Below are 27,502 nucleotides of genomic sequence, written 5' to 3'. Positions count from 1 at the left end.
TGGTGAGGGTTGGAAGCAGGTTGGTGATGGGAGCAGTCGCACCGCTTGTTGCAGCAGGTCGGAAGGAACAACATCAGGGCAGGGAGCTACAGGACGTGGTGGGCGCGCAGCACCGGTGCGGAAATTGCTTCGTGAAACACTAGACGGGCTGGAGGCGAAGGGAAAACCAGCTTCCAGGTTCAGTCGGGAAAAGCGGAAGGAAACGGTTGGAGTCCGGGAAAAGCGTGAGCAGTATTCGGGTCAAAGTGCATCTGAAACACCAAGAAAAGCACGGAATGTACATTGAAGCCCCTTGTGAGTAACTGCAGATACTTTATTCGGATTTGGACTTCATCCGCTTGCGTTTGGCAAAATGTATTAAATCCGCTGTTTGTTGGTGCCGGATAAAATTCCTGAGTTTCACAGCGGAGCTGAGAGGGTTCGGGGTGAACGGCACTCGCTCGTTGAATGTTTGCAACAGGGGAAATCACGAGTCTGCTCAACCCGGTCACATGCACCCGGAGAGCTTCCCCACAGCGGGAGCACCGGTGGGCTGTGTAATCCAGCCAGAGTAACTGGCCCCCAATTATCCTTGGTGCCGAAGGCAGTTTATAATAAAGGATTGTTGGACCGCTGCTGAGATATAACTCGGTGTCCTGGCTCCTGATTATTTCTCAATCCGCATCGCCCCCCCCCCCCCAAAAAAAAGGCTGTCGGTCAGTGTCAGTGTGCCGTTTGTGAGAGTTTGCTGTGCTTTTTCTGGATGCCACATTTCCTGCAGGAGTCACTACTTGTGCTCCATCGGCCAGGTCTTTTTAAGGGCGTGGAGGGCGCTCTGTAAACGTAGCACCTTTTTTCAGGTTTTGGGTTCCTTTACAGTCAAGTGCACCTTTCGCTGTTCTTTTTATCGCTCATTGCTAATCCAATTATTTAAGACCACCTGAGAACCAAGAACAAACTGGGATCTTCCTAGTGTGGCAATTCGCTGACAAAGTACCCTGGGCTTGTGGTTTTAATCAGTGCGGGTTAGTGGTTTGCACGTTTGATTCACCAAACTACTAATTTCTGTTCCCCAAAAGTCATCTGATGGGATGCGGAGGAAGCTGATGCGTTTCCTTATAGAGGGATCACAACTGCAATTGGCTGCATTATCTCGCATAAGTGAAAATTACTAACAACTACTTTTAACACCTCGCAGTTATTTTGGAGATCATAAGCACCTCAGTTTAAGACGTTTTTAAATAGTTTGAAATTGTTTTTGGTATGTTCAGAAATTATTAAATGGACATCACTTGTTGAATGCAGTTATTTTAATTAAACCCAGGTATTCTATCTACATGCTCTATAATCTGACTATAAATGTAACTGAACGTTTTTCTTGGCTAGTTTCTGCAGGTAGGTTCTCAAATTTTCAGGTATTTTATCTTGTTTTATAGGATTGAAGTTAGTGTTAAAAATCTTTACATCAATGGCAAGATTCTTAAAATACTTCACTGCTGTGGGTGATGACTATCAGAAGTGGCAAGAAGAAAATGCTTGCGACGAAGATGCTGATGAAGAAAAAAATCTTTCTTCTAAATTCAGTTCTTTCAGGGATGCTCTCAAGTGGTTATTTAATTCAAACAAGTTCCAGGTACTATTTGCATTTAATCACAAGGATTCAGAATTAGAAATACAGGAATTTTACTAATATTACATCTTCTTAAGTAATCTTAAAATGCACATAATGTTAGAGTTGCAGAAATATTGTACTGTATTTAATAAACCTGCAAAAATAGTAATAAGATTATGGAATAATCTACACTGGTTTGGTTACCTAGCAATACATTAATTGTGGCATTGATTTGCATTACATTTTTGTGTTTTAATGAGATTATCAGCCTCTAATTTGGATGTAAGGACGTTTTGTTTTTAAATCCATTGGATTAACTGTAACCCACAATTCTTTAAAACTGAGAAAGTGAGTGTTAAACTATTTCCTGAAACTGAGAAGCTTGCCTAAACCAGGAAGCAAGTTACACAAGTCATAATTCAAGAGTTCTTTGGATTTAAAGATGCTTCCCTTTAGTATATCAAGTCTGACACACATCAAATGTATAGCACCTTTATCAAATCTAATAAAAGTTAAATAAAAATTGATTGTGGGATTGATTCTGGTATTATCATGAAATTGGTTGATCTAATGATATTTATTGGCCTGACCTAGCACTATTGTTGTAGATGCAAAGAGATGGGAAAGTGGAAGGATTAAAGTAGCAATGTGATGAGGTTTGAGATTAGAAAACATTTTAATTCCATAGAAAAGATGAAATTTGGAATATGCTTCTAAACTAACCAACATAGTGCAGATTTCCTGTCTTTAAATGACTTGGCTAAGAGTAGAATTGAAGTTTGCACTATCTAACTAACACTCAGCAGAGCTCTAGGAACACAGATAGGTCACCTGCAGCATGCAGTTGGTCAGAGTTGAGCAACGTTGGTACATGCTGGACCAGGATATTGGATAAAAGACGTTGCATTTTGGAGTAGGGATGGAGATTTATTATTTGCGTTATTTGCTCCTCTCAGGAAATTAAAGTAGGGCGCCTGATTTCAAGGTGCTGTGAACTATACATTATCTGTTGGGTGAATGACCTTTGGTTCAATACATTTCTGAAAATTAATGGTTAAGAATCAGGAGATCAAAGCCACAAACAGCTTTAAGATTACATCAGCAAGCTTTTTTTGATCTGTAAGATGTTTAGCTGTGGTTTTATTCTCTCTTCCAATTTGAAAGTGCAACATTGTGAAATAACCACGAACCATGGTAACAAATCTTAAGAAGAATAGCACATTGTCAGTAAACATCCATACCTTTTAAATTTCATTAACAAATGAGAGGAGCAAATAAAACTAAGTACATCTTTATGTAGTCAGGTAGAATCTTGATTACTGCTTTAAATGTCTATATTTAAAATTGATTCTGGAGTAAGTGTTGGAATCCTGCAACAAAGATCAGATTCCCTCAACCTGTCCTTCATATAAATGGAATGTGGGTCATTCACAGCAATTGATGTATGGAGAGACAAGATCCTGTCAGATAGACTGCATTGTTCCTTAGCTACAGGTTTCTGTATATGGACTGGCTTTTGTAATGAGCTAATTATTCTATCACATTGCTGGTTATGATCTACTTAAGGCACTTGAAGATTTTCAATTCAATAAAATTAATTTCGACAAATGAGTTTGTAGCCCAAGAAAACCATTAAATATTACAATTGTAGAGGAGGCTCTTTCGCCCATTGAGTTTGTGGTAGCTGTCTGGAGAGATGTATTAGCTCCATTTCCCTGCTCTTTCCCCATAGCCCTGCAAATTATTTTCTCTCAAGTACCTGTCCAATTATGTCCTTTTGCATGCCTCTGATTTGATCTGACACTCCCCAGGACTTTCACATCCATCCAAGAGCATGGTGTCCAAAATTGGCTAAAATATTACAACAGTGCTAAGCCAGTACTTCTCTCTCTGGGTATGTGTCATTGAATGTATTCAAGGCCAAAATTGACAGCCTTCTGGATTTTAGAGGAATCGAGGGTTATGGGGATTGGGCAGGAAAGAAGTTCTTGAAAGAAGTTCTTGAATGAAGGAGCTTCCTGAAGTGATACTTAGCCTCCTCATGCTTCTATTTCTTAAGTACTACTCTCATACAATGTGAGCTGGAGATCATAAACATTTTTTTTCTAAAATAAAATCTATCTTTTGCCTATCATTCTAAATCTGTGTGCTCTGATTTTTGAACCGTCCATTAATGTTTTTCTCTACTTACCCCAGCAAAATCTATCATGAACTTGTACATCTCTTAAAATCTCCCCTCCATCTTCTTTCCTCCATGGAGAACAGGCCCAGCTTCTCATGTCTAAAGTTGTAGCTGAAATTCCTCCTCCCTGGAACCATTCCAGGAAATCGTTTCTGCAACCTCTCCAAAGTGTGGCAACCAGAATTCCACACAATCCTTCGGTTGTGGCAGATTGATTTATTGTCACGTACACCAGGGCGCAATGAAATTCCTTGCTTGTGTGAAGCGCTCAGAGCCAGTATTTTGTAAAGGTTCTTTGTAAATTCAGTTTGGCCTTCTGATAGAATAACAGAAGAAATATAATTATTTTTGCATATTTCTCAAATATGTTGAACATTACTGAAATCATTTTACTACCTCATCAATAGTAATATTAAACATAGAAACACTTTGGTGTTAGAAGAGATTTAAGTAGCCTTCAACCAACTAAACTTTCTAATGATGGCCATGTTTTGTAGCCCATACTATATAAACTTTAAAAATAGTAAGTTCCATCATCACTAAAGAACTCCTTAAAAATTCTGGTGGATGGAGCTAAATTTGCCCATCTATGTATCCACTATTTTAATCCCTAAAATCAGTTGCCAGTAATAAAATGCTAATCATTTCAGAAATAAAATGAAAAATATGATGAAATTAATGTTTTAAGAATATGAAAATGAAGAACAAGAGAAGACTATGTGGTTCCTCAAGCCTAATGCACCATCTAATAAGATCATGTGCTTCAAGTCCACTTTCTGTTTTATTTTTCTATTTCCATTAATTCTGTTACTGTCCAAAGATTTTTTGATCTCGACCTTGAATATACTCAGTGATTCTTAAACTGCTGAATGATTAAAATGGTAGAGTTTGCAGAGACAGGCTTTAAAGAATAAAACTGTGCTCTGTTGCATATAGTAAAGGCGGATAGTGATTTTTATTTCCAAAGTAGACCACTGTTTCCAGGCAGTCAAAGAAGTTGATTACATTTAACTTGAGCAAAGAAATTAAAGCCTGCTTTGAATAGGATTAGCACAAATAGCATATAATGGTCATGTTTGCTCTACCTGCTGATACATTGTACTTAATTTTGATTATTCTATAACATAAACAGATTGCCATTGTGTGTTTAGTCATTCTGGATGCTCTGTTCGTGCTTTGTGAATTGCTAATGGATTTATCCATCGTTGAGGCAGACGAGGAGAAAATAGCCCCCCAGGTATGATTAACTGCATTTTTATTTTATCCATTTTCCGCAGCAATGCCTTGCATTTGGAACCCAGTTAAAGCATGTAAGAAAAGTAGAAAGGCTAGAGGATGGAGCCTCATTGGGTATCGGCTACCAAGGCATGGGGACGCATACATGAGACTGGGGTCAGAGGAATAGCTGTTCAACATTTCTGGGGATTGTAGGAGTGGAGCAGGTTACAGAGATGAGGCAGGATAAGAACAAAAGGATCTAAATGTTGGATGTTACGGGACTGAAGTGAATTAGCAAAGACCAGGGTAGAGTACAAATAGTCGAGGTCAGGACGGGATGAAGTGACCTGGAGAACACGATGGTTGAGTCTGGAGGCACAAATGGAGGTTTTGTTGGACAGATGGGGTGAGCTTGTGCTAGATGGAAATAATGTTACAGAGGTGTAAGTCTTTCTGATGGAGATGATGTGGAGTCAGACCAGGGGTGCCCATTGCTGAAATTCCAGGCATTTCTCTGATATCAATGATGTAAAATAAATTTAATGATGCCTTGCATACAGCCCTTTTTTGGTTAGTTAGTTGTATTGGATGAACTAGGACTAAGGATGGACTTCTCGTCTAAAATATTGGTATCACATTACTTCTCACACCTACAAACTACTCATCTATGTTCTGTTTTCTTACCTATTTGAATCCATTTGTTTTCTTGTGCATTTTGTCCATCAAAATAAAGAACTTGGGTTGGTTACCATTTTTAAGACTTAAACCTTCATATCATTTCAGTTGTTTCTCCACTTAAGGATGAGTCATAATTAAATGCTTAATGCTCCAGTGATTGAGTTATTTTAAACATTTGAACAGAATGAACTATCCATGGCTAAGTATCCATTTTGTTTACACTGTGTTGGAGGCCGTATTCATTACATTACAGTTTCCATTGAGTGTCAGCATTTTGTACCCATAGCAGCTGTGTGATAGGCTATCTTTTTCAGTAAAGCTTGCAGTTCAAAAACTGGCTTGCTATTAGTTGATAAAACTTAGATTGGGAGGATATGAGAATATGCACTGTGGAGGTGAGATAGTGGGTGATTCTTGTGGCCATTTCAGAGATGAGGTATGAAGAAAACATAGCAATAACATTCAATAAATCTCAAAATGGATAGGGATAAAGATGTGTGGTAATGTAGAATAGTTTTTATTGAACTAAAGGAAGCTTACAAAATGCAAGAGTTTCTAGTATGGCAAAAAAATACAGCTTCCAGGAAATGACATCTAGTTGACAGTAAACCAGGGTAAACTTATAGGAAATAGAGGGCGCCACACAAAGGAAGGGTGACAAAAAGTCAGAGAATGTTTTAAATTGTAAAAGTGCAAAGTTCAGTGAGATGGTAAAGCATCAGACTCAGATCTGAGAAACACGAACAGTGGGTGTTATTTTTATGGGTATATATCCAACATTCTCAATTTTACCGCACTTGCTTTATCTGGGCATTCCAGTGTAATCGCCAGGTAAACCTCTGTTCTGAAATTTTTTACACTTGGGTGCAGACCTAAGAATATAGTATTCCCTAAATTATTAGAGGGAGGACTTCTGGATGGTTTAGCTATATCCTGCTGAATAGTGTATAATTGAGTTCTATATCTGGAGGAATGATGCTGTCAGATAAATTGGGGGTTTGCATGAATTCCAACACAGATTTATTGGGTTCATTGCAGTATTTCTCTCCCCCCTGTCCCCACCCAAAAAAATCTGAACACAAACCTGACTTTGTACCTTGTTATAGAAGAGTTTTGGATTATGTTGTGAAGTAATTTATGAAAGATTTAAGGAAAATACAAAAATCATTTCCTACTTTTTGCTGAAGAATTCATATGGGGGCCGGCAAAGAATGTCATCTCGTCTGGATGCCAGATTTATTAAAGTTTCATTACGCTTTTAAAAGCTGTCCACTTTCCACCCAGCCCCATAAGTGCTGAGGTTTCATTGGGCTAAGCTGAAATTTCTGATTGCTGATGATGCTTTTCCATCGTTTCTCCTCTGTGATAATGACTGGAAGTTAAGAATAAGGTACAAGTTGGCTTGTATTCCTCAGTATAGAATATTACAAGGCAATATGACATGTTTAAAGTGTTAAAATGATTTGGTATGTTGGATATAAGGAAAACATTCTCAGGGACAATCAAGACCGAGGGAACACAATCTTAAAATTAGAGCTAGGGACTTCAGGAGGGAAATCGGGAAACACTTCTTCAAAGGATATAGAAAGAGTGTGATTCTTATTTGCTTGAAAGGCTGAGTCCTTGGATATTTCAGGAATTATCAATAGCTACACATCCCTTGCCTTACAAACACAAAGCTGGTAAATGGAGTTCAAATATAGTTTGCTTTTAACCTAAATGCCTTGCAGATCAGGCTAACTTACTCCCATTTATATGATTATTTTGTAGCACTGCTCTTACTTATCCTCTGCCAATATTAATTAGAACACAATCTTCTAACTTATGTTCTTCAATCCATGTTCATATTTTTCCTGCATTTTCCCCCCAGTCCCTGTGTAACTTCTTTTGGCTTTATTTCTCCAGCACTCAATGATCATCTATCATCTTGCTCATTGACTAGTGACAAGTAAATAAGTTTATTTCCTACTTCAGTCAGTGTGAAGCCAGCTTGTTTGTTTTTTTTTTGTTGCCAAGGATGCTTATGTTAGCATTTGATTTCATCCCTCTTGTCTAATGCAGTTGAATCTAATCAAAACAATTTCAGGAGTCATAATGATTTTCAAAATGCACATTACTTCCATCACTGAGACTGCCGGACTCCACCTTCACAAATTTGTTTCCCTCAAGCCACAGAGGCTGAAGTCTTTGTGCACTGCTTGAATTCTGCAGACCTACTAAAATTCTCACTGGCTTTATCTTGGATAAAATCACTAAATTCAAAAATTTTCCATCTTCAGTCTATTCTAAACTCATCCTAATCCCTTGTCATAATTGCCCATGCTAGCCTCCACTTTTCAACTAGTGCAATAAATTCCTTGTGCTTGTTTATAACTTCTTTTCCTTGTTTGTGCCTGTTGCATTTTAGCCTCTTGACTTTTCTAGGTTCCATAGTCCTCAAAGGCATGAGCGCATGCTGGAGTATAATTTCATAATTGCTGTTATTTTTGTTACCTTACCCCTGTGACCTAGTGTGTAGATCTAAATTCACCAACCTTGGGAGTCAGTTCACTTAATGTCCTGTTGATATGCAAATCTTCAGTTTGTGTTTTGATGCCACTTGCTATATTAAAATCTTGGTCATGTAGACTGAGCCACAAACAACTGGTACATTTGTACATTCACCCTAAAACTAGTAACAATTTGTTTTGTCAATGGATTGTTAAGTGCATTAGGAAATAATGAATATTTTAAGGATTCTGTGATGGAATGACTGCCGGGAAGACAATCTGTCTTTTTAAAAAATAGTTTTTCCAAATCAGTATTGTTTGATTACCTTTTGTTTTACTGTGGATTTAACAATATTCTGTCTTTTACAGGTGTTTCACTATCTGAGCATTACCATTTTGGCTTTTTTTATTCTGGAGTTAGCTGGTAAATTATATGCCTTCCGCTTAGAATTTTTCTGGCACAAATTTGAAGTTCTGGATGGAGTCATTGTAGTTGTATCATTCATTCTTGATATCGTCTACATTTCCCGGGAAGATGCTTTTGACGGTGTGGGCTTGCTCATACTACTAAGACTGTGGAGAGTGGCAAGAATAATAAATGGTACAGTTTATAACAGAACATCTTTAAATGTGGGAAGAGGCAGGGGAATGGATCTCTTTATCAATTGGCCTTCCTTGGCATTGGGTACAGAATACATTTTATAAAGCAGTGTCATTTATTGAATACTGAATAATTCTCTGCTTCACTAAATCTTTTTTTACTGACTTTGTGATTGAAAATGTCATTTTAATTTTTTATAAAAACAAGATGTGTATTCACCAGCTGTTGGCTATGTTACAAATTCTAAATTTCTTGAGGCTTTTGCCTGAAGCTTCAATATCCTAAAGGAATCGCATTTAAAATTTTGTGGTCCAAGCTGGGGCTTTTGTGTGGTGTGTCCGTGCGCCACGATCCTTCAAGTTCACTTCTTACCTTGGGAGAAGATTGCAGCAGAAGAGAAAACTAAAATATTCAGGCTGACAAAATGAAGTGTTGCTATTTTTGCAAGTTACCTGCATTGCAGTGAAGTTGTTATAATCACTACCCACTTTGATTAAATTGTATTGGATATGGTTTTTTAAATTTGAGAACAACTGACCATTGTGTGCATTTCATAACCTATTCCTGATTCATTGTTGTAAAGGAATCCTTCTGACTATGAAGGCACGTCAACAGAAGAAGGAAAGTGAATTGAAACATGCTAACAGCAATCTCAGACAAAGAGTGGGTGAGCTCCAGAACGAGTGCACTGAACTGGTAAGAGCATCCACCTTGCAAAGGTATTTATTTTCAAGTGACTAGATTTTAAACGGTCATTCCTTTTACAGACACAAGAAGTTGAGAGACTTCGTAGATTGCTTCAGGAGCACAGAATAAACTACCAGATCAACTAAGAAATTTCTTTAAATGTATATTAAATGAAGACTGAATTAAGAACAGTAGATGAAATAACTTTTGTAACTGTATCTTGCAGACTATCAACTGAGACTTTCCAGTTTTCCAAGAAAACAAAATGACCAAAAAATGTTAATTAACCTTGTATTTCAAAATAAACCAAAGATTTAACGACCACAGTTTTTTTTATTTATGGTATTATCAGACAACCTTTGTTAATTAACCATCTGTACTTAAAATGCTAGTGTGTCATTTTCAATAGAGTCATAGAGCACAGAAACAGAGACCGTTCAGCCCAACTCATCTATTGCCAACCACGATGCCTCTCTACATTCAGGCCCATATCTTTTACTCCTTTCATATCCAAGTACCTGTCCAAGTGCCTTTTCAACTTTGGAAATGTATCTGCCTCTTCCACATCCTCTGGCAGCTCATTCCTTATAGCCACCATAACTAAAGCGGCATCTCATTAGGGACTACTTTGTTCATCAACATGATTTGTATTTTGTTTTGATTTGGAGTTAGATGTCCTATTTTCTTTAGGTTACTACTCTCTACCCTGTAAATTACCAGATTTGATTAAGATTCTGTCAAAGTTTCACCTTGTACTTAATTTTCCTGTAAAGATGACCCACCCATGTGTCTTAAAGATGCAATTCCTTCCTGGGGAATAATTATCGCAGCATCAGTCATCCTCTGGTATTTTATTTGTGACCTTGAGATAGTGGAATCAATTGTTAATCACAACTGGATATTATTGAACAGATCTAGAATCATGTTTGTACTTAACAACGTGGCTCAGTTACATGGTGCGACTGAAATATATTTGCAGTTTCCATGATGAACTTTATCAGCTTAAAATCAATTTGTGGCTTTAAATGTCCAAAACAACAAAGTGCAATTTAAAAACCCTCAGGATATTCATTTGGAAAATTAGTGCCTTTTTGAATTGTGTGAAATCAATCTCCTAATTTTCTCCTCTGGACTATTGATAAGTTGGCTTTCTCAATATTCTTTGCAAGGGGAGAGGGTGAAGAGAGGATGCAGTACTTTGCTTTCCAGTTGAAGAGTTCTGTTGCTTCATCTTTTATTTAGAAAGTATACTGCTTTCAAGAGAATGGGTTTCAAAGACAGGGACATTTTTAGTGTTGAATACTGAATATCAACCTATTGATATTTATTGACTAGTGATAGGATTTGTGCACACAGAATTGCAAAATGAATGACATGCTTTCTGTAGTTAAAGATTTACATATATTCTTTTCATTAGCAGTTTGCATTAATTCACTGTGTATATTCACCTGGAATTAATAGGTGAATTCTAACAAATTCAGAAAGTTTCATTAATGTGCTTTCAGGTTCATTTTTAAATTAACTTTCCAGATATTATGGAAATTAGCATTATAAGATTCATATGATGAAGTAGACTGTCATACATTGATTTACAAAATGTTTTCTTCCCTAGGAATATGTATAAATCTTAATCTTTTGGGAACAGTAAACTTGTTGTTTATCCAGTATTTAGGAAGCAAAATTCTCAGGCAACCAGCAAACATCTTTGAGAATATTAAGCCTTTGACTTGATGAAATGTCATTAGAGAAGCCAGAATCCAGTGAATGAATTGCACTAATCTAGGTTTAAGAAATTGTCTGGCCCAGACTAGGTATGTCTATGCATAACCTATGTAAGATTGAATTGTTTTTATGAAAAGTAGCTCAAAGTGTGAATTTTATTTCAAGAGTTATGCAAAATAAATGTGAAAAGAAATTTTTAGTTTACCTACTGTTTATACATGATGAGCAGCAACATCCTCTTTGAAGATTTGCCACTTCCATATGGTGAGTACAGTTCATTTTATCTATTTTTGCTGTATTTTACATTAATACTGTTTAGTCTTAAGATATAGAATTGCAGTGTAAAACATTTATGTAAAAGGGTAAGAAATTGACATGTAGTTTGGCGATTTATTTAAATGTTTATGCATAGAACACAGGTATATGATGTACTGTAATTTTTGGCAATCCTTATGCAACCATCACCCCCCATTTCCCCACCGATACCAGAAGGCTGAGAGTATACTGTACAGGTCCTCCCCAGGTTACAGCAGGGTTCTGTTCCTGAGAACAGTTTGTAACCCAAACTCTTCACAAGTCAGAAATGCAGCCACAAACAGTACTCTCACATGGCAGAAGATGCCCGCAGAGGTGGGTTGTCCCATAGGAATAGATGGTCTGGAGAAACCTTTTAAATCTGGTTTTGCCATTCTTAATAATAAAGCTGATTAACAAATTTAGCCAAAGCCGAGCTCAGGCTCATGATATTCTTTTAAAACATTTTACGGCAGACGAGGGTGGGCTTTTTCCCCTAAGGAGGTTGGGTGAGACTAGAACTAGAGGACATGGGTTTAGGGTGAAAGGTGAAATATATGAGGGGAATCTGAGGGGAAACTTCTTCACTCCAGAGGGTGGTGCAAGTGTGGAGTGAGCTGCCAGTAGATGTGGGTTCACTTGTAATATTTAAGAGAAGTTTGGATAGGTACATGAATGGGAGGGGATCAGAGGATATGGTCCAGATACCAGGCTGATGGCACTAGGTAGAAGATCAGGTTTGTATGGACTAGATGGGCTGAAGGGCCTGACTCTCTAAATGCTATTGACAGTTTTGAAAGGGATAGGATTCATAAATGGATTTCAAAGTATTAATGAGACTGTATTCTTCTTGGGTTCAATATGGCAAAATTCCAGCTGGTGTCAAGGATGGTTGCCCTCAGTCCTGCAACAGCCAGCAAATCCAAACACTTGTTTGTAGCTACGGGCTGTACGTAAGTAGGGTATTTGTAAGCCGGGGAGGACCTGTATATAGTTTTAACATGTATGAACTATATAAAAAAAAGTCTTAATTCTCTTTCCAGGGGAAGCTTTTATTTTTAAAAAAAAGAATAATATTGGTACCAGCCCAAGTTTTTTTAAAAAAAGTCTTAAGTATTTAAATTAAGTATAAACTACAGATGTTGGAAGTGATCAGCAGGTCAGATGGCATTCTGGGGAGAGAAAAAAGTTTGTTGCAGGTTTATGGCCCTTCATCAGAACCAAACAAAATGAGAAAACCAGTGTTTTTAAACTGCAGTAGAGGGCATAAGTAGAAAGAACTAAGGGAATGTCTGTGATAGTTTAAAGATCTAGGTTGTCTAGATGCCACAATACTTTCAGAACAATTAACTTTATAGATTAATGAGGATAAAGAATTTAAAAAAAAAGACAAGAGCATGCCGGAATTGAGAGGCAGAACTTAACAGTTGTTAAATCTCTGAAAAATGTTTTTTCTTCTCTCCAAAGATACTGCCTCATCTCTTAGCTATTACTGGCAATCTTTTGTTTTCAGATTTGTTCTCTTATGTTCTCTCCACCAGTTCCCTTCTGTGGGTTAAAGTGGGTTTGTTTTTTCATTACTTCAGTTCTGATGTAGGGTAATTGACCTAGCATGTTAAGTTGATAGGTCATTTTCCTCTCTCCACAGAATGCAGCTTAACCTATTGAATATCTCCAGCTCTTTGTCTTCAGTGCTTGTTTTGCCTTGCATGTCTATTTCAGTCCTCTAAATTATATATTTAATTATACTATAAATGTAGTTCATTAGGAAATGTGTGCCAAAGTTGGTATTCATATGCACAATTGAAATAAAAGCAAGTGACTAGCTATAAAACAGTAGCTGAGGAAATTACAATTCATAGGTGTACTGATTTACAACAATGTTAAACTTATTATACACAGCAGTTATTATTTTAAACAATTCCATAGCATAGTTTATTATAACTCCAGACCCACAAAAGCAGTTGAGTATTTCATACAAAAGGAAAGAAGAAATCGTAAGGTAAGTTGATATCAAGCACTGGTTTGCTTTTGTATCCGGGCTGGGCAGACGCAGACACATCTATAAACTTAACTGAGGTAGAGATGTGTAAATTTGTTGCAGTTTTCAAAGATTTCTAGAGAAAGAAGGCAAAAATTAATTGGTGCGGTGTAAAATTAAATATGCAAAAGGCTTCTGCAGAATTTGGCAACCAGAATTAAATTTGTAGTTATTTATTGCCTCAGGTCTTACTCTAACAAAGTCCTACCTGTTTAAAAAGTCTTATGTTGCTAAAAAGAGCGTCACTTAAGTTCCTTGCTCGCTACAACACAAATCTGAGATCATGTCACTGACTTGAATTTTATATGTGCCTATCAATTCTGAACCTCATTGGTACAGGAAAATGTTTCTTGAGCAATACAGTGGACTTCCTCCTTCTGTTACTCAATTAATTTGGCATTTATTATCATTTATCAACCTAAGTTCCTGAGATCAAAAAACATCATGGTATCTAGTTGTACCAAAATTTGCTGAATTGGTATCTTCATTCGCAAATGTTGAAATAAGCACAATTTATTTCCCTTTGGTTTGTAATCTCTCTGAAAAATAAACATCAAACATTATTTGCTAACCATAACCTTTTCATGTCAAAAGGGGAATAAGCATTTACAAAAGTATTATAAGGTGTGATTTGGATCATTGCAAATACAAGGGATAGCAAAGATCAAAAACATGGAAAGAAGTTTAGATGGGATGTACATGCTTCTCTGAAAATCATGAACAGTTTGTTCTAACAATAATGCTGAATCGGTTCAGAAACCTATGGAAGATGTACTGTGAAATAGGAGCAGGAAGCTATTTGGCTGTTTCAGGCTGCTGTGCCATTCAATAAAATAATGGCTCATTGTCAACCTCAAACACCATTTTCCCAGCCAAATCCATATTCCTTGTTTTTTTTAAATATGCAGACATCAGTCAACCTTTTGTTTTGAATGCAAACAATAACAGAGCCTTCGTAGCCCTGTTAGAGAATTCTAATGATGTATGTGTGTGTGGGGTGGGGGTGGGGGGGAGGGGAGAAGAAAAATTCAATTCATTGAATTTTAAACTAAACATCCTACCTCTTATCTTGAGGACATGATTCCTAGTTCTAGATTCTTAAGTCAAGGGAGTTATCCACCCTGTATCTATCACATTGAGCCAGTGAAGAATTTTGTACATTTCAGTGAGATCACTATTTATTTTTCTAAACTCTAGAGAATAAAACCCAACCTATTCAATTTCTCATCATATGATAAACCCACCATCCCACTAACTCGTCTAGTGAATCTTCACTTTATATTTTCAGGTAAGGTGGTCTTACCAAGGCTTCATGTAATTGTAGTAAAGCATCTTAACCTTCATTTCAAGAGGGTTTGAATACAAGAGTGATCATTTGCTGCCTTAACTGCCTGCTGCATCAGCATGTTAGCTTTCAGTGATATGTGTACAAGGACACCTTGATGCCTTTGAACGTCAGTTCCCAATCTCAAAAATGAAAAATACTCAGCATTTCCATTTTTTCTACTACTGGATGAACTCAATTTTTCAACACTGGGTTCCAGCTGCCAAGTTGCTGTCCACACACTTAGCTTATCCATGTTCCCTTGCAGCCTCGTTGTATCCTCATAACTAACATTCCCATTAATTTTTGTGCCATCAGACTTCAAAATGTTACATTTGATACCCTCAACCAAATAGTTGATTATAGATTGTGAATGGGTTCTTATGCACAGCGTCTTGTGATACCCCACAAGTTGCAGCCTGCTAACGCGAGAAGGACCCGTTTCACTTCTACGGTTTTCCATCTGCTAACCAACTCTCAATACACAGATATATCACCCCCGCCCACCGCTGCCCCCCCCCCCCAATTCCACATACTGTAACCTTGTTCATCAGTTATCAAAATGCAAAGACACTACATTATCTAGCATACTAAATATCTTCAAAGAACTCTGAGAATTAAAACTCTTTAACTATATCAACTAACAAATTCTAATTTTCAAACATTGCTTTTAAGTTGATGCTACATTGTTATTTCTTAAACAATTTTTTTCTTCAAGAAAATTTATTACCTACCAAAATGCATGTTTCTCCAATTGTTTGTGTGACTTCTACAATTTTAGCTTGTGGGTTTATTAAGGAACCATATTTTGTCCACTTCACCTCCAGTAGTAAAGATTCAGGAACCTCACAAGCACATCTCTGTAAGTAGATGGTTCTTTAGTTATTTTGCTGGTTGGAACAAAGCAATAAAATCATGCAAATTACCAGCCTATAAATATAACAAAGCTTGTAGGGAATCAACACACTAAAACCGTGCTTGTACTCTTATCAAGGTGAAGTCATGTTTTAACTACTGCCAAACAACCTCCAAGGCAACAAAAGTAAACATTGACAAACATGGAGTTTCTTTCCCTCAAATTTTGATTACTGTTGAGTTTTCTAAAAATGGAATAAATCATTTTTAATCTGAGCTCTATCTTCCTTGCTTCTATTTAGCTTTTGAACCAGATATGATTGACCAAATAAAATATTCCAACTGCTGCTTGCTGCTTTGAAAGATCATTAATCAGGCAGACATATTCTAAAATGTGTTTAAGCAGAAACATTTGCACCCATGTGATCCAGCTAGCCACGTATTTTGTTGGTGGTTTTAGATGAAAATATTACAACAACAATACCTCTGTGAAGATATACATTAAAAACTGACCCTTTTATCCTCTTCATATTTCCCCATGTTATTACCTGAATTATTGAAGTAGCTTGTTTGATGGTCACCCAGTCTTTCACATTCTGCACCGGAGTGTTTCCAAACGATGCTACACTTTGAGGAAAGTTTTGTCCAATTAACACATTTTTGATGATTCGTGACCACTGATGGCATGTTGTGATGTTGGTTATTCTTTAAGGATAAATAAGAAAAACATCAGTAGTTCACCTATGAACGCATGTTGTCAAAGAGGCATCACTGCTTGTGCTCCCTTGGGTTGGATGGAAAATTTAGCCAATGAAATTCTCCTTGTTATTTATTCATTTTTTGTGACATGGGAGTTGTTAGCAAGGCCAGCATGCATTGCCAAGGGAAGCAAAATACCAATTAAATTTTCTACACTATTGTGACCCCATCTATGAGGTAATGATCCAGCCCACCAAATTCAGGTTTTCCGTGACCTGTTAATTCTGTAATTGTGATTCCATGCTTGCCACTGCTTCTTCATCTTCAGCCTTCTATGTTGTTCCAAAGAGGTTCATTTCATGCTCTTGTACAGTCCTCTAAACCTGTATTTTATTTCTTCTCCCATTAAGAACCTCTTCTTTTACATCATCATCATCTCATACCTATTAACCATTATTTGCTACATTAATTTGTAACAATCAGATAAGGTGCCATATAAGTTTCTAAAATAACACAGACATAAATATCACAGGGCAATGTAGCATAAACATTACTAATGAAGCCCATTACAGATGGTAACAGTGGCACCAGCATGTTGGGAACACTAGAGCACAAATCAAATTATGTAAAGTACAGTACAGTAATGTGCTTTGTAAATTTGTTTGAACTCATTTTAAAATTTCCGTTGCATAAACTAGTGCATTTGGAACAGTTAATATAGAAACTATAGCAACATCAGATGGATCTTCATCTACTGTCTGTTGAAAGTATCCTGACTGGTTGCATCAAGGGCTGGTACAGCAATTCGAATGCACAGGAATGCAAGAAGCTGCTGAGAGTAGTGGACCCTGCCCAACACAGCACAGGCACATCCCTCCCCACCATCGGTAGTATCTACAGGAGGCGCTGCCTCAAGAAGACAACATCCATCAAAGATCCCCACCACCTGGGCTATGCCATCTTTTTGCAGCTGCCATCGGGCAGGAGGTACAGAAGCCTGAAGTCCCACACCACCAGGTTCAAGAACAGCTACTTCCCTTCAACCATTCAGTTCTTGAACCAACTGGCAAAACCCTAATCACCACTACAGTTTAGCAACACTATGACCATTCTGATCACTTTGCACTAAAATGGACTTTTACTTTTCTTGTAAAAATTGCATATAATGTGTGTTTAATTTATCTTTTTCTTGTGAATGCTGCTGATATGATGCTATGTGCCTGTGACGCTGCTGCAAGTAAGATTTTCATTGCACCTGTGCCTACATGTGCATATGACAATAAACTCAACTTTGACTTTTATCTGGCACAATGATGGAGGAAAGCAATTCAAACTCTTGGTGGGTAGGCCTACTGCCAAGTCACTGGTGAAGCTAAATTTTTCTTCTCCACTTACACTAGTACCATATCTAATCAGCTTATCTCCGCCTACCTTGGGTAAGCGTCAGAGGAAGGAAGTGAGGGAAGGCAAGCTCAATTCAAGCTTAGAAACATTCTCTCTCTTTTCTGCTCTTTTTCTCTGCTGAATAACAGAGTCCCTCCAGCACAGATGTAATCTTGATTGATTTTCCAGGGGTTAGATGATATCGCCCATTCACAGCAGGCTCGCAGCAAGATTTCTGGTGTAAAAGCTCTCCAGTGACGTTTCGGAAGTATGGGCAAAGCTACTGCAACAAAGGAAGAAGCAGTGCTTAGAGGAGCTGCAAAGAGAGTGGGAGTTACAGTACTAAGTCTCGGTAAAGACTGAAGCCTTTCCTTGCAACCATACTGGAAGAGGAGAGTATTTTTTGTTCATCCCTTTTGTGTGTAAATTGGGGCTGTCAATATCTCAGTTCTACTGTCACCTCCAATAGGCAGCTCGGGATGGTCTAATAACAGAAGCAAGGTGCAAAGAAATTGTACAAAAGACTGTGCCTCATCTCTTACTTCCTTCCTCTGCTGATGTTTTACTTGAGAAAGCTGGAGCTAGATATATCTGTAATGTAGATAGAGAAGGAAAATTTAGCTTTGCCAGTGACTTGGTGGTAGGCCTTTCCAACAAGAAAGAGTTTGATTTCCTTTCTCCTGCTACCTGGCTCAATGACGAAGGAAAATTCATCCATCTCTCTGGTGTTACTATAGTTTCCAATGTTAAGTGTTCCACTGCATTAGTTTACCCAATGGAAATTGTGATACAATTTAAAGAAATATTCTACTGGCTTATATAACACCCATGGCATTTCACTGCATTATTGCTAGCACTGTATATCCATTGAGGCTGTGTTAAAGAAAACACACATGATTTTGCCAGACCTACCGCATAATGCAGCCAGAGTTTAAGTTGTATCCAAAAAGTACCGGTGTCCGGAGCCCTACCATCTGTAGACACTCCTGTGTGGTTGAACTCTTCATGACTGTCAGCTGCCCAAATCTATTTTTGCTTTGAATTATACCAATAGTGGAAAGACTCAGTTAAGCAAAAGTTTCTGGATAAAATAAGGAAAAATGGGATTTCTGCAAAAAAATACCAAAGTGAAACCTTCTTAACAAATAAAATTCATTGGATGCCAAAGACTGCAGCTTTGCAAAGTTTAGTTAAGTACTAATATATATTAGTTTGTAAACCATGCTTGTTTTGAGAATGCCTACTTTAGAACTTTTAATTTAATTTCAAGATTTTAATTTGCTTTGGCCTTCTGGGCAAGATGACATGGATCTTCCTACTTCCCAAAGTTAAATACAAAATTGAATCAATTTAAAAAGGTGACAAAAAAGGATAAACCACCCTGGCTGGATGGAAACAAAAAATTGTCAAATCTGGAAAATGGAATAAAATTGATTTGACATTATCAGAACTTTCAAGTATATTTCCATTAATGAGTCTTATTCCACGTGTTATTGAATAGAATATTCCTGTGTGAAGAAGAAATGTAGATGTTAGGTTGGTTAGCAACTTTGTGTAGAAGGAGCTGATTTTTTTTGCATATGCAAGTGGCTGAAAGTGATGCACAGTTTTATAGAATGACAATGAAAAATACACTGTATCAAACATAGCATCACCGCACCACAACCCAAATTCTAAAACTGATGGAAATATGCAATAAAAACAACATAATTGAAATACTCAGCAGGTCAGGCAGCATTAGTGCAGAGAGGAACAAGATTATTATTTGAGATCATCATAACCGGAAAAGTTATGATGCGGCAAGCTTGGGTAACTATGGAGACAGAAACTGGTAGGGTAGGCAACAACTAAAGGAAAAGTGGGATCTGACAAATGGTGCAAAGCGAAAAAGGAATGTTTATGAATTCCTGAGACAAGGAAATAAAAAAAAATAGATTCAGAGGAGCTGTAATGGCAAAATTGAACAGTGTAGGAGGCCAAGAAAAGAGAGAGAGATAAGATTAGAAGTAGAGAATTAAAACAACAGGTGACCAATAACTGAGGATCACACTTGCAAACTAATCAAAAGATGTTCACCAAATGTGACAAGAGGCTGCATTGTGACAAGTGAGTGCCAAGTGCTAAATTGAACAAATGATGACAAAATCACCATCATCTGGAAGAAACATTGAGGTCTGATAGGAAAGGAAGAAAGTAAATGGCAGGAGTTGCTTGCAGACTTTAAGAAGAAAAGCTCCAGTAGAATTATTCAAGAAACAATGAGAATAATGGTTGATAAATGAAGGGCCTTTCTAAAAGAGTATTGCTGAGGTGGGCTTAAGTGCCTTCATCGTGTATATTTATTTCATAACTTGAAAATTAGTGTGGAAAGGATATGTGGCATTTGGTCCAAATCCAGCCACTAGAGGGAGTCCAACAACATAGCCTGGGTTTCCACTGATAGGAACTCCCACCGTCTTTTCCTGCAATTTAATAGGACATTTATGAGTAGACCAAAAAAAATCCTTAAAAAGCAACATTATTAAGTCTGGCAATATCAAAAATGACAATAAACACATTAAGCTGGATGTTGGTCTATTAAAAGGATCAATGCTGTTGCTTCTCCTTTAACAAGGAGAGAATAAAATACAAATTCAAAAATGCCACAATTAACAATTTATTTCAGTAGGATTCAAATGGCATGAATATATTGGAGGAAGCTCCTAGTGAAGGTCATCCAAGGTTAACCTTTAAAATTTAGGGACCTGACGGGCATCTTTTTCCACGCAGAGGGTGGCAACTATATGGAACGAGCTGCCAGAGGAAGTGGTTGAGGTAGGTGCAATAGTACCATTTAAGAAGAACTTGAATAGGTACATGGAGGGGAGGGGCTTAGAAGGATATGGGCCAGACACAGGAAATTGGACTAGCTGGGTGGGCACCATGGTCGGCATGGATTCGTTGCGCTGAAGGGCCTGTATCCATGCTGTATTGGTCTATGACTCTATGACCATAATGGGTTTGAGCTCCATACTGGACTTGGATACAATGGAGAGAGAAATGGCCAGCAGGAGGGAGAACAACTGAGATGGTAACCCACAGCAGAACTCATCAGTTCTAACACTGAAAGTGAGTTACCAGAAATTGTTGAATTCATTAAGTTCAGAATGTTGCAAAATACGCAAGCATATCAGCTTGATCAGTTGACGTTGGCAGCCCCAATGGTAGAGGCTTTCCCACTGTCCCAATCAAACAACTTCATGAAAGAAAAATGTGTTCCTCATTTCCTTACTGCTTGAAGAGTTTGCTTTCTTACTTTGCAGTGTTTTCCTACTTAGCAATAATAATTCATTGTATATGAAGTACCTTGGGACCTTTGAAAGCAGATAAAGTGCGATAAAAATACAAAACTGAGCTTTCCTTATTAATTTTTTTTATATACCTTGGGAATGAAAGCATATTTATAATGTTTTGCAACTCACAATGAAATGAAAGTATTTTTTAAAAATTTAATAAGTACTTAAAGATCCAAGAACAGCTCTATGTGGTTACACTGTGAACGTGGCTATAGAATGATCTCTCATGATCTTGGGGGGAGGGGGTGGGTTTATATTCAGAGAATTCTTTACTCTTTTCTCATTGTTTTATAACTTAAAATGTAAAACTCAAAATAGCTCAAAAAGCTGCATGATGATGTGGGGGGGGTGTTTAACTAAAATTTTTAATGTCAAAACTAGAACTTGTACAAATCAAGGGCACAGATTTTGCTGGAGTAATGTGTGCCTTTATTACCATACCCTCTCTCAGCAACTTTTGCACATGGAAATCTCAAAGCTGTAGTAGGTAAACAAGGGTGTCTTCATGGCTTGTGCTGTTTGAAGCCCTTGCGCCACAATTATCCTAAAATCATTTGAAATGACATAACTTAATCTACTTATAAACTAATGCCTCTGTAAAATATGTTGGAAAATCATAGTGCTTAGCTGCACAAGGACCACGAGAGTTTTCAATGTCACAATAAACCATGATTAATACTTAGCAATCTGGCCCTAAAGTAACTAACTTTAAATTAGTGGGAATCAAAAAAATTGCAGATACTGGAAATCTGAAATTAGAAGCAGAAAATTCTGGAAACACTCAGCAGCTCAGGCAACATCTGTGGAAAAAGAAAATGTTTCATGTTGAAGGCTCATGGTCAGAACTGGGAAAAAGAGAAAACAAGTTAGTTTTAAGTTGCAAAGAGCTTGGGAGATGGATACATAGGACAAAGAACATCCCTTATTGGTGAGGCAAGGGTTACTGGTGTGATGAGCTTTGGATGAAGTCATTTAATTAACTGGTTGATGAAAGCAATTAGAGAGAAATGGCCAGCAGGAGAGAGAACAACTGAGATGGTAACCCACAGCAGAACTCATCAGTTCTAACACTGAAAGCGAGTTACCAGAAATTCGTGAATTCATTATTAAGTTCAGAATGTTGCAAAATGTTCAGGTGGATGGATGGGGGGGGGGGGGGGGGGGGGGGGGGTGGGGGGGGGGTGGGGGGGGCTGTGTTGAAGCCTACTCTGGGCCATGTTATAACAGTGCAGGAAGCCACAGACAGATCAGCATGGGAATCCAGTGGAGAATTAAAGTGACAGGCAACTGAAAGCTTGCAGTCTCCCCTGTGGACTGAATGCTAGTGCTCCGCAAAGTGAAATTTGGTTTTGCCAGCTTGGAGAAGACCACACTGAGGAATGAATGGTGTACACTAAACTGGAAGAGGTACCAAGCTTCACTTGCTGATAATCAACACAGGCACACCTCAAGGATGCATGCTTAACCTACTGCTCTACTCTCTCTACACTCATTACTGGGTGGCTAAGCACAGCTCAAATGCTATTTATAAATTCGCAGATGACACCACTGTTGTTGGTAAAATCTCAGTTGGCAATGAGGAAGCATACAGGAGTGAGAGAGATCGGCTGGTTGAGTGGTGTTGCAACAACAACCTCGCACTCAATGTCAGCAAGACCAAGGATTGGTTGTGGACTTCAGCAAGTCTGGAGAACATGCACCAGTCCTCATTGAGGAGTCAGCCTTGGAAAGGTTGAGTAGCTTTAAGTTCCTGGGTGTCAACATCTCCGAGGATCTGTTCTGGGCCCAACACTGATGTAATCATGAAGAAGGTACGCCAGTAGCTCTACTTTGTTAGGAGTTTAAAGAGATTTGATATATCACCAAAGACTTGCAAATTTCTATAGATGTATGGTGGAGAACATTCTGGCTAATTGCATCACAGCCTGGTATGGAAGCCCCAATGCACAGTATAGCAAGAGGCTGCAGAGGGTTGTAGACTCAGCCAGCTCAATCACGGGCACAACCCTCCCCACTATCGAGGATATCTTCAAGAGGTGGTGCCTCAAGAAGGCGGAATCCATCATTAAGGACCCTCACCAACTGGGACATGCCCTCTTTTCGTTACTACCATCGGGGAAATGGTACTGGACTCTGAAGACCCACATTTGATGATCCAGGGAGAATTTCTTCCCCTCCATCATCAGATTTCTGAACGGTCCATGAACCCATGAACACTACCTCATTATTCCTTTTTTTGCACTTTTTATTTATTTTGTAATTTATAGAAATTTTGTCTTTCCACTATACTGCTGCTGCAGAACAACAGATTTCACGTCATGCAAGACAGTGATAAACCTGATTCTGATGTTATTGCTTACGGTGAGGGGAATTGAATACAAAAGGAGAGTGTTATAGGGAATATTTGGATTCATGTGTACAACGTTGGTTGCCTAATTTAAGAAAGGGTGTGAGTGTTTTGGAAGCAGTTCGGAGAGGATTCATTGGCTGGAATAAATCAGATTGTTTTACAAGGAGAGGTTGGATAGGCTAGACTGGTATCTGCTGGAGTTTAGAGGGATCAAAGGGAACTTCATACAAATGTACAAGACGCTGAGAAGTCTTGACAGGATGCTTGTGGAGAGAATGTTTTCTCAGAGTTATACAGCACAGAAACAGGCCCCTTGGCCCAAGTTGTACATGTCAACCTTCCTGAGCTATCCCAATTTGCCTGCATTTGGCTCATATCTCTCTAAACCTTTCCTATCCATGTACCTGTCCAAATGTCTTTTAGATGTTATAATTATACCCACCTCTACCAGTTCTTCTGACAGGTCATTCCATATACTTATCACGCTCTACGTGAAAAAACTTGCCCCTCAGGTCCCCTTGAACTCTCTCCCTTCTCACCTTAAACCTATGCCCTCTAGTTTTAGACTCTCCTACCCTTGGAAGAAGACTGTGACCATCTACCTTATAATTTTATAAACCTCTAAGGTCAGCCCCTCAGCCTCCTTCACTCCAAGGAAAACAGTCCCACCCTATCCAGTCTCTACTTATAATTCAGCCTTCTGCATCTTTTCTTCACCCTCTCTAGCTTAATCTCATCCTTCCTCTAGCACGGTGACCAGAAATGCACACAATATTCCAGGTGCAGTCTCACCAACATCTTGAACAGCTATAACACGATGTCCCAATCCTTGTGCTCATTGCCTCATTTGACGAAGGCAACCATGTCATATGCCTTCTTCACCACCTTGTCCACCTGTGTCGCCACTTTCAACGCACTATGTACTTGTACCCATAGGTCTCTCTGTTCTATGACACTCCCAGGGCCCTGCTATTCACTGTAATAAGTCCTATCCTGGTTTAATTTCCCAAAATGCATCACTTCATGCTTATCGGAGTTAAGTTCCATCTGCCATTCCTTGACCCATTTTTCTAGATACCATTGTAACCTTAGACAACCTTCCATCACAACACCAATGTTGATGGCATCCCCAAACTTAGTAATTGTGCCACCTAAATTCTCATTCAAAGAGTTAATACAGATGACAAACAACTGGGGACCCGGCACCGATCCCTGCGGCACACCACTGGTCACAGGTCTTTAATCTGAGAAACAACACTCCACTACCAACCTCTGACCCCTTCCACCAAACCAGTGTAAGAACCTTGAAGTAGGAGTCACTGTTTAAAAACACTTAAGATAGAGATGAGTTGAAATCTTTTCTCTCAAACACTCATGCCTTCCTCAAAGATTGATGAATGTTTCTATGGCAGTGGTAGATAGATTCTAGACAAGCAAAAGCATGAAAGGTTACCACAGTTAGGTGGCAATCCAGAGTTATGGTTACAATCAGATCAGCTATAATCTTAGTAAAATGGTGGAGCAGACTCAAAGAGCCAAATGGCCTACTCCTCTTCCTAAATCATATGTGTACATTTTGTGAAGAGTTTGAGGTCAGTGGGAAATGCTACTGCTTTGCTACTCAATAAGAGTTTGGGCCAAGCAAAATCATGGTTCTGTAACAGAATGAAAGGTGATCATTTAGCCCATCAATGCCCCATCAGAAATCCACAAGAGAAGTCTAGTCAGTCCCATTCCCCAACTCTTTCCCCACAGCCCTGCAATTATTTTTCTTTAAAATATCAATCCAATTTCCTCTTCAAAGCAAAAATTCAATCTCCTTCCACCACCCCTTCAGGCAGTGAATTCCTGATCATGACCACTTGCAGATAAGAATTTTTTTTTTGGTCAGATCACCTTGGTCTTAAAACATTCTTTGCTCATCATTTCCCTAGGTTAAACAATAAGCATATCCTTAGAAATGTGAAGGCTAAATGAGGAAAAATTAAGAAAATATTATGTAGGGCAAACTAAACAATATACAGTTTGAGAATAATATTGTTGCTATAATGGTCCCCAAGTTTCAATAATAGCTTTGAGGACATACTCAAAAAATTATAATTTACAGCAGTCATCATTGAACCAACTCAGTTTTTTCCAACTACCAAAATAATTTTGAAGTTACTGTACCTGAATAAAACTAATCTGGAAGCGTTGTTGCACTGGTTCCTTGCTACTGTTGATGGCTCCAAGAACAAAAGCAGCAGACACATTTACAATCTTCCCTTTACTGTTATACACAATTATATACTTGACCTACAAATATAAATAAAGAACAAGGCATTATTGAAATCATACAGAATTTCTTATTTGAAAATCCATACACAAACAATTTATTACATTCTACAGAACATAGAACAGCACAGTACAGGCCCTTTGGCCCATGGTGTTGTGCCAACATTTTATCCTGCTCTAAGATCTATGTAACCCTTCCCTCCCACACAGCCCTCCATTTTTTTTTAAATCATTCATGTGCCTATCTAAGAGTCTCTTAGATGTCCCTATCTGCCTCCACTACCTCTGCCAGCAGTGCGTTCCACACACCCACCACTCTGTGTAAAAAACTTACCTCTGACATTCCCATCCTACCTTCCTCCAATCACCTTAAAATTATGCCCCCTCGTGTTAGCCATTTTTGCCCTGGGGAAAAAAGTCTCTCACTGTCCACTCGATCTATGCCTCTTATCATATTGTACACCTCTATCAAGTCATTTATCATCCTCCTTCGCTCCAAAGAGAAAAGCCCGAGCTCACTCAACCTATCCTCATAAGACATGCTCTCCAATCCAGGCAGCACCCTGGTAAATCTCCTCTGCACCCTCTCTAAACCTTCCACATCCTTCCTATAATGAGGTGACCAGCACTGAACACAATACTCCAAGGGTGGTCTAACCAGAGTTTTATAGAGCTGCAACATTACCTCACGGGTCTTGAACTCAATCCCCTGACTAATGAAGGCCAACATACCATACGCCTTTTTAACAACCCTATCCACCTGCATGGCACCCTTGAAGGATCTATGGACATGGAGGCCAAGATCCCTCAATGGGACAAACCTATCCAGAACCCTATGCAAGTACTCCCTAAACAACCTCCACATTTCCATTGTACACTTCCCCAAGAACATCTGTTCCCAATTTACGCTCCCAAGTTCCTACCCAATAGCATGATAATTCCCCCTCTCCCAATTAAATACTTTCCCATATCATCTGCTCCTGTCCCTCTCCAAGGCTATGGTAAAGGTCAAGGAGTTATGGTCACCGTCTCCAAAATGCTCTCCCACTGAGAGATCTGAAACCTGATCAGACTCATTGTCTAGTACCAGGTCTAGAATGGCCCCTCCTCTAGTCTTCCACATACTGTTTCAGGAATCCTTCCTGGACACACCTAACAAACTCTGCCCCATCTATCCCCTTTACACTAAGGAGGTGCCAATCAATATTAGGGAAGTTGAAATCACCCATGACAACAACCCTGTTATTTTTGCACCTCTCCACAATCTGTCTCCCGATCTATTCCTCAGTGTCTCTGTTGCTATCATGGGGTTCATAGAAATAGTCCCTATAGAGTGACCACTCCCTTCCTGTCTCTGACTTCCACCCACACTGACTCAGTATTGGCATTGGTTTATTATTGTCACTTGTACCAGGGTACAGTGAAAAGCTTGTCTTACAAACTGATCGTACAGGTCAATTCATTACACAGTGCAGTTACATTGAGTTAGTACAGACTGTATTGATGTAGTACAGGTAAAAACAATAACAGTAGAGTAAAATGTCACAGCTACAGGGAAAGTGCAGTGCAATAAGGTGCAAGGTCACAACAAGGTAGATCGTGAGGTCATAGTCCATCTCACAGTGGGGTAGAAGCTGTCCTTAAATCTGGTGGTAGGTGCCTTCAGGCTCCTGTATCTTCTACCCGACGGAAGAGAAGAGAGAATGTCCCGGGTGGGTGGGGTCTTTAACTATACTGGCTCCTTCGCCAAGACAACAAGAGGTAAAGACAGAGTCCAAG

At 38.6% G+C, this 27,502-nt stretch overlaps 2 protein-coding genes across 4 annotated transcripts in view; one reads left to right on the top strand and one right to left on the bottom strand.

Moving 5' to 3' along the window:
- The first annotated feature begins 160 nt into the window (after positions 1-160).
- On the top strand, positions 161-9,768 carry hvcn1 (hydrogen voltage-gated channel 1). 3 transcript variants are annotated; one of them, XM_052032328.1, is made up of 6 exons: positions 161-294; positions 1,416-1,612; positions 4,906-5,010; positions 8,528-8,759; positions 9,343-9,455; positions 9,527-9,768. In XM_052032328.1, the coding sequence occupies exons 2-6, from the start codon at positions 1,448-1,450 to the stop codon at positions 9,590-9,592; spliced, it is 681 nt and encodes a 226-aa protein (XP_051888288.1). In that variant the 5' UTR covers positions 161-294; positions 1,416-1,447; the 3' UTR covers positions 9,593-9,768. The 3 variants fall into 3 exon arrangements, with proteins under 3 accessions (XP_051888288.1, XP_051888290.1, XP_051888289.1); XM_052032330.1 differs by lacking the exon at positions 161-294 and adding an exon at positions 751-788; XM_052032329.1 differs by lacking the exon at positions 161-294 and adding an exon at positions 1,171-1,303.
- Positions 9,769-11,495: 1,727 nt separating this feature from the next.
- The window catches only part of LOC127579377 (tectonic-1-like), a 34,193-nt gene continuing 18,186 nt past the window's right edge, over positions 11,496-27,502 (bottom strand). Inside the window, exons 9-14 of the mRNA XM_052032129.1 lie at positions 25,619-25,744; positions 20,145-20,226; positions 18,677-18,821; positions 16,231-16,387; positions 15,562-15,687; positions 11,496-13,579 (exon numbers count right to left, since the gene is read on the bottom strand). Of these exons, the coding sequence (XP_051888089.1) occupies positions 13,436-13,579; positions 15,562-15,687; positions 16,231-16,387; positions 18,677-18,821; positions 20,145-20,226; positions 25,619-25,744 (780 nt within the window). The 3' untranslated portion in view covers positions 11,496-13,435. The remainder of the gene's footprint in view (positions 13,580-15,561; positions 15,688-16,230; positions 16,388-18,676; positions 18,822-20,144; positions 20,227-25,618; positions 25,745-27,502) is intronic.

This window comes from Pristis pectinata, chromosome 17, assembly GCF_009764475.1.
Source record: "Pristis pectinata isolate sPriPec2 chromosome 17, sPriPec2.1.pri, whole genome shotgun sequence".
NCBI classification, from domain to species: Eukaryota; Metazoa; Chordata; class Chondrichthyes; order Rhinopristiformes; family Pristidae; genus Pristis; species Pristis pectinata.
This window is presented reverse-complemented; position numbering and strand designations above follow the sequence as displayed.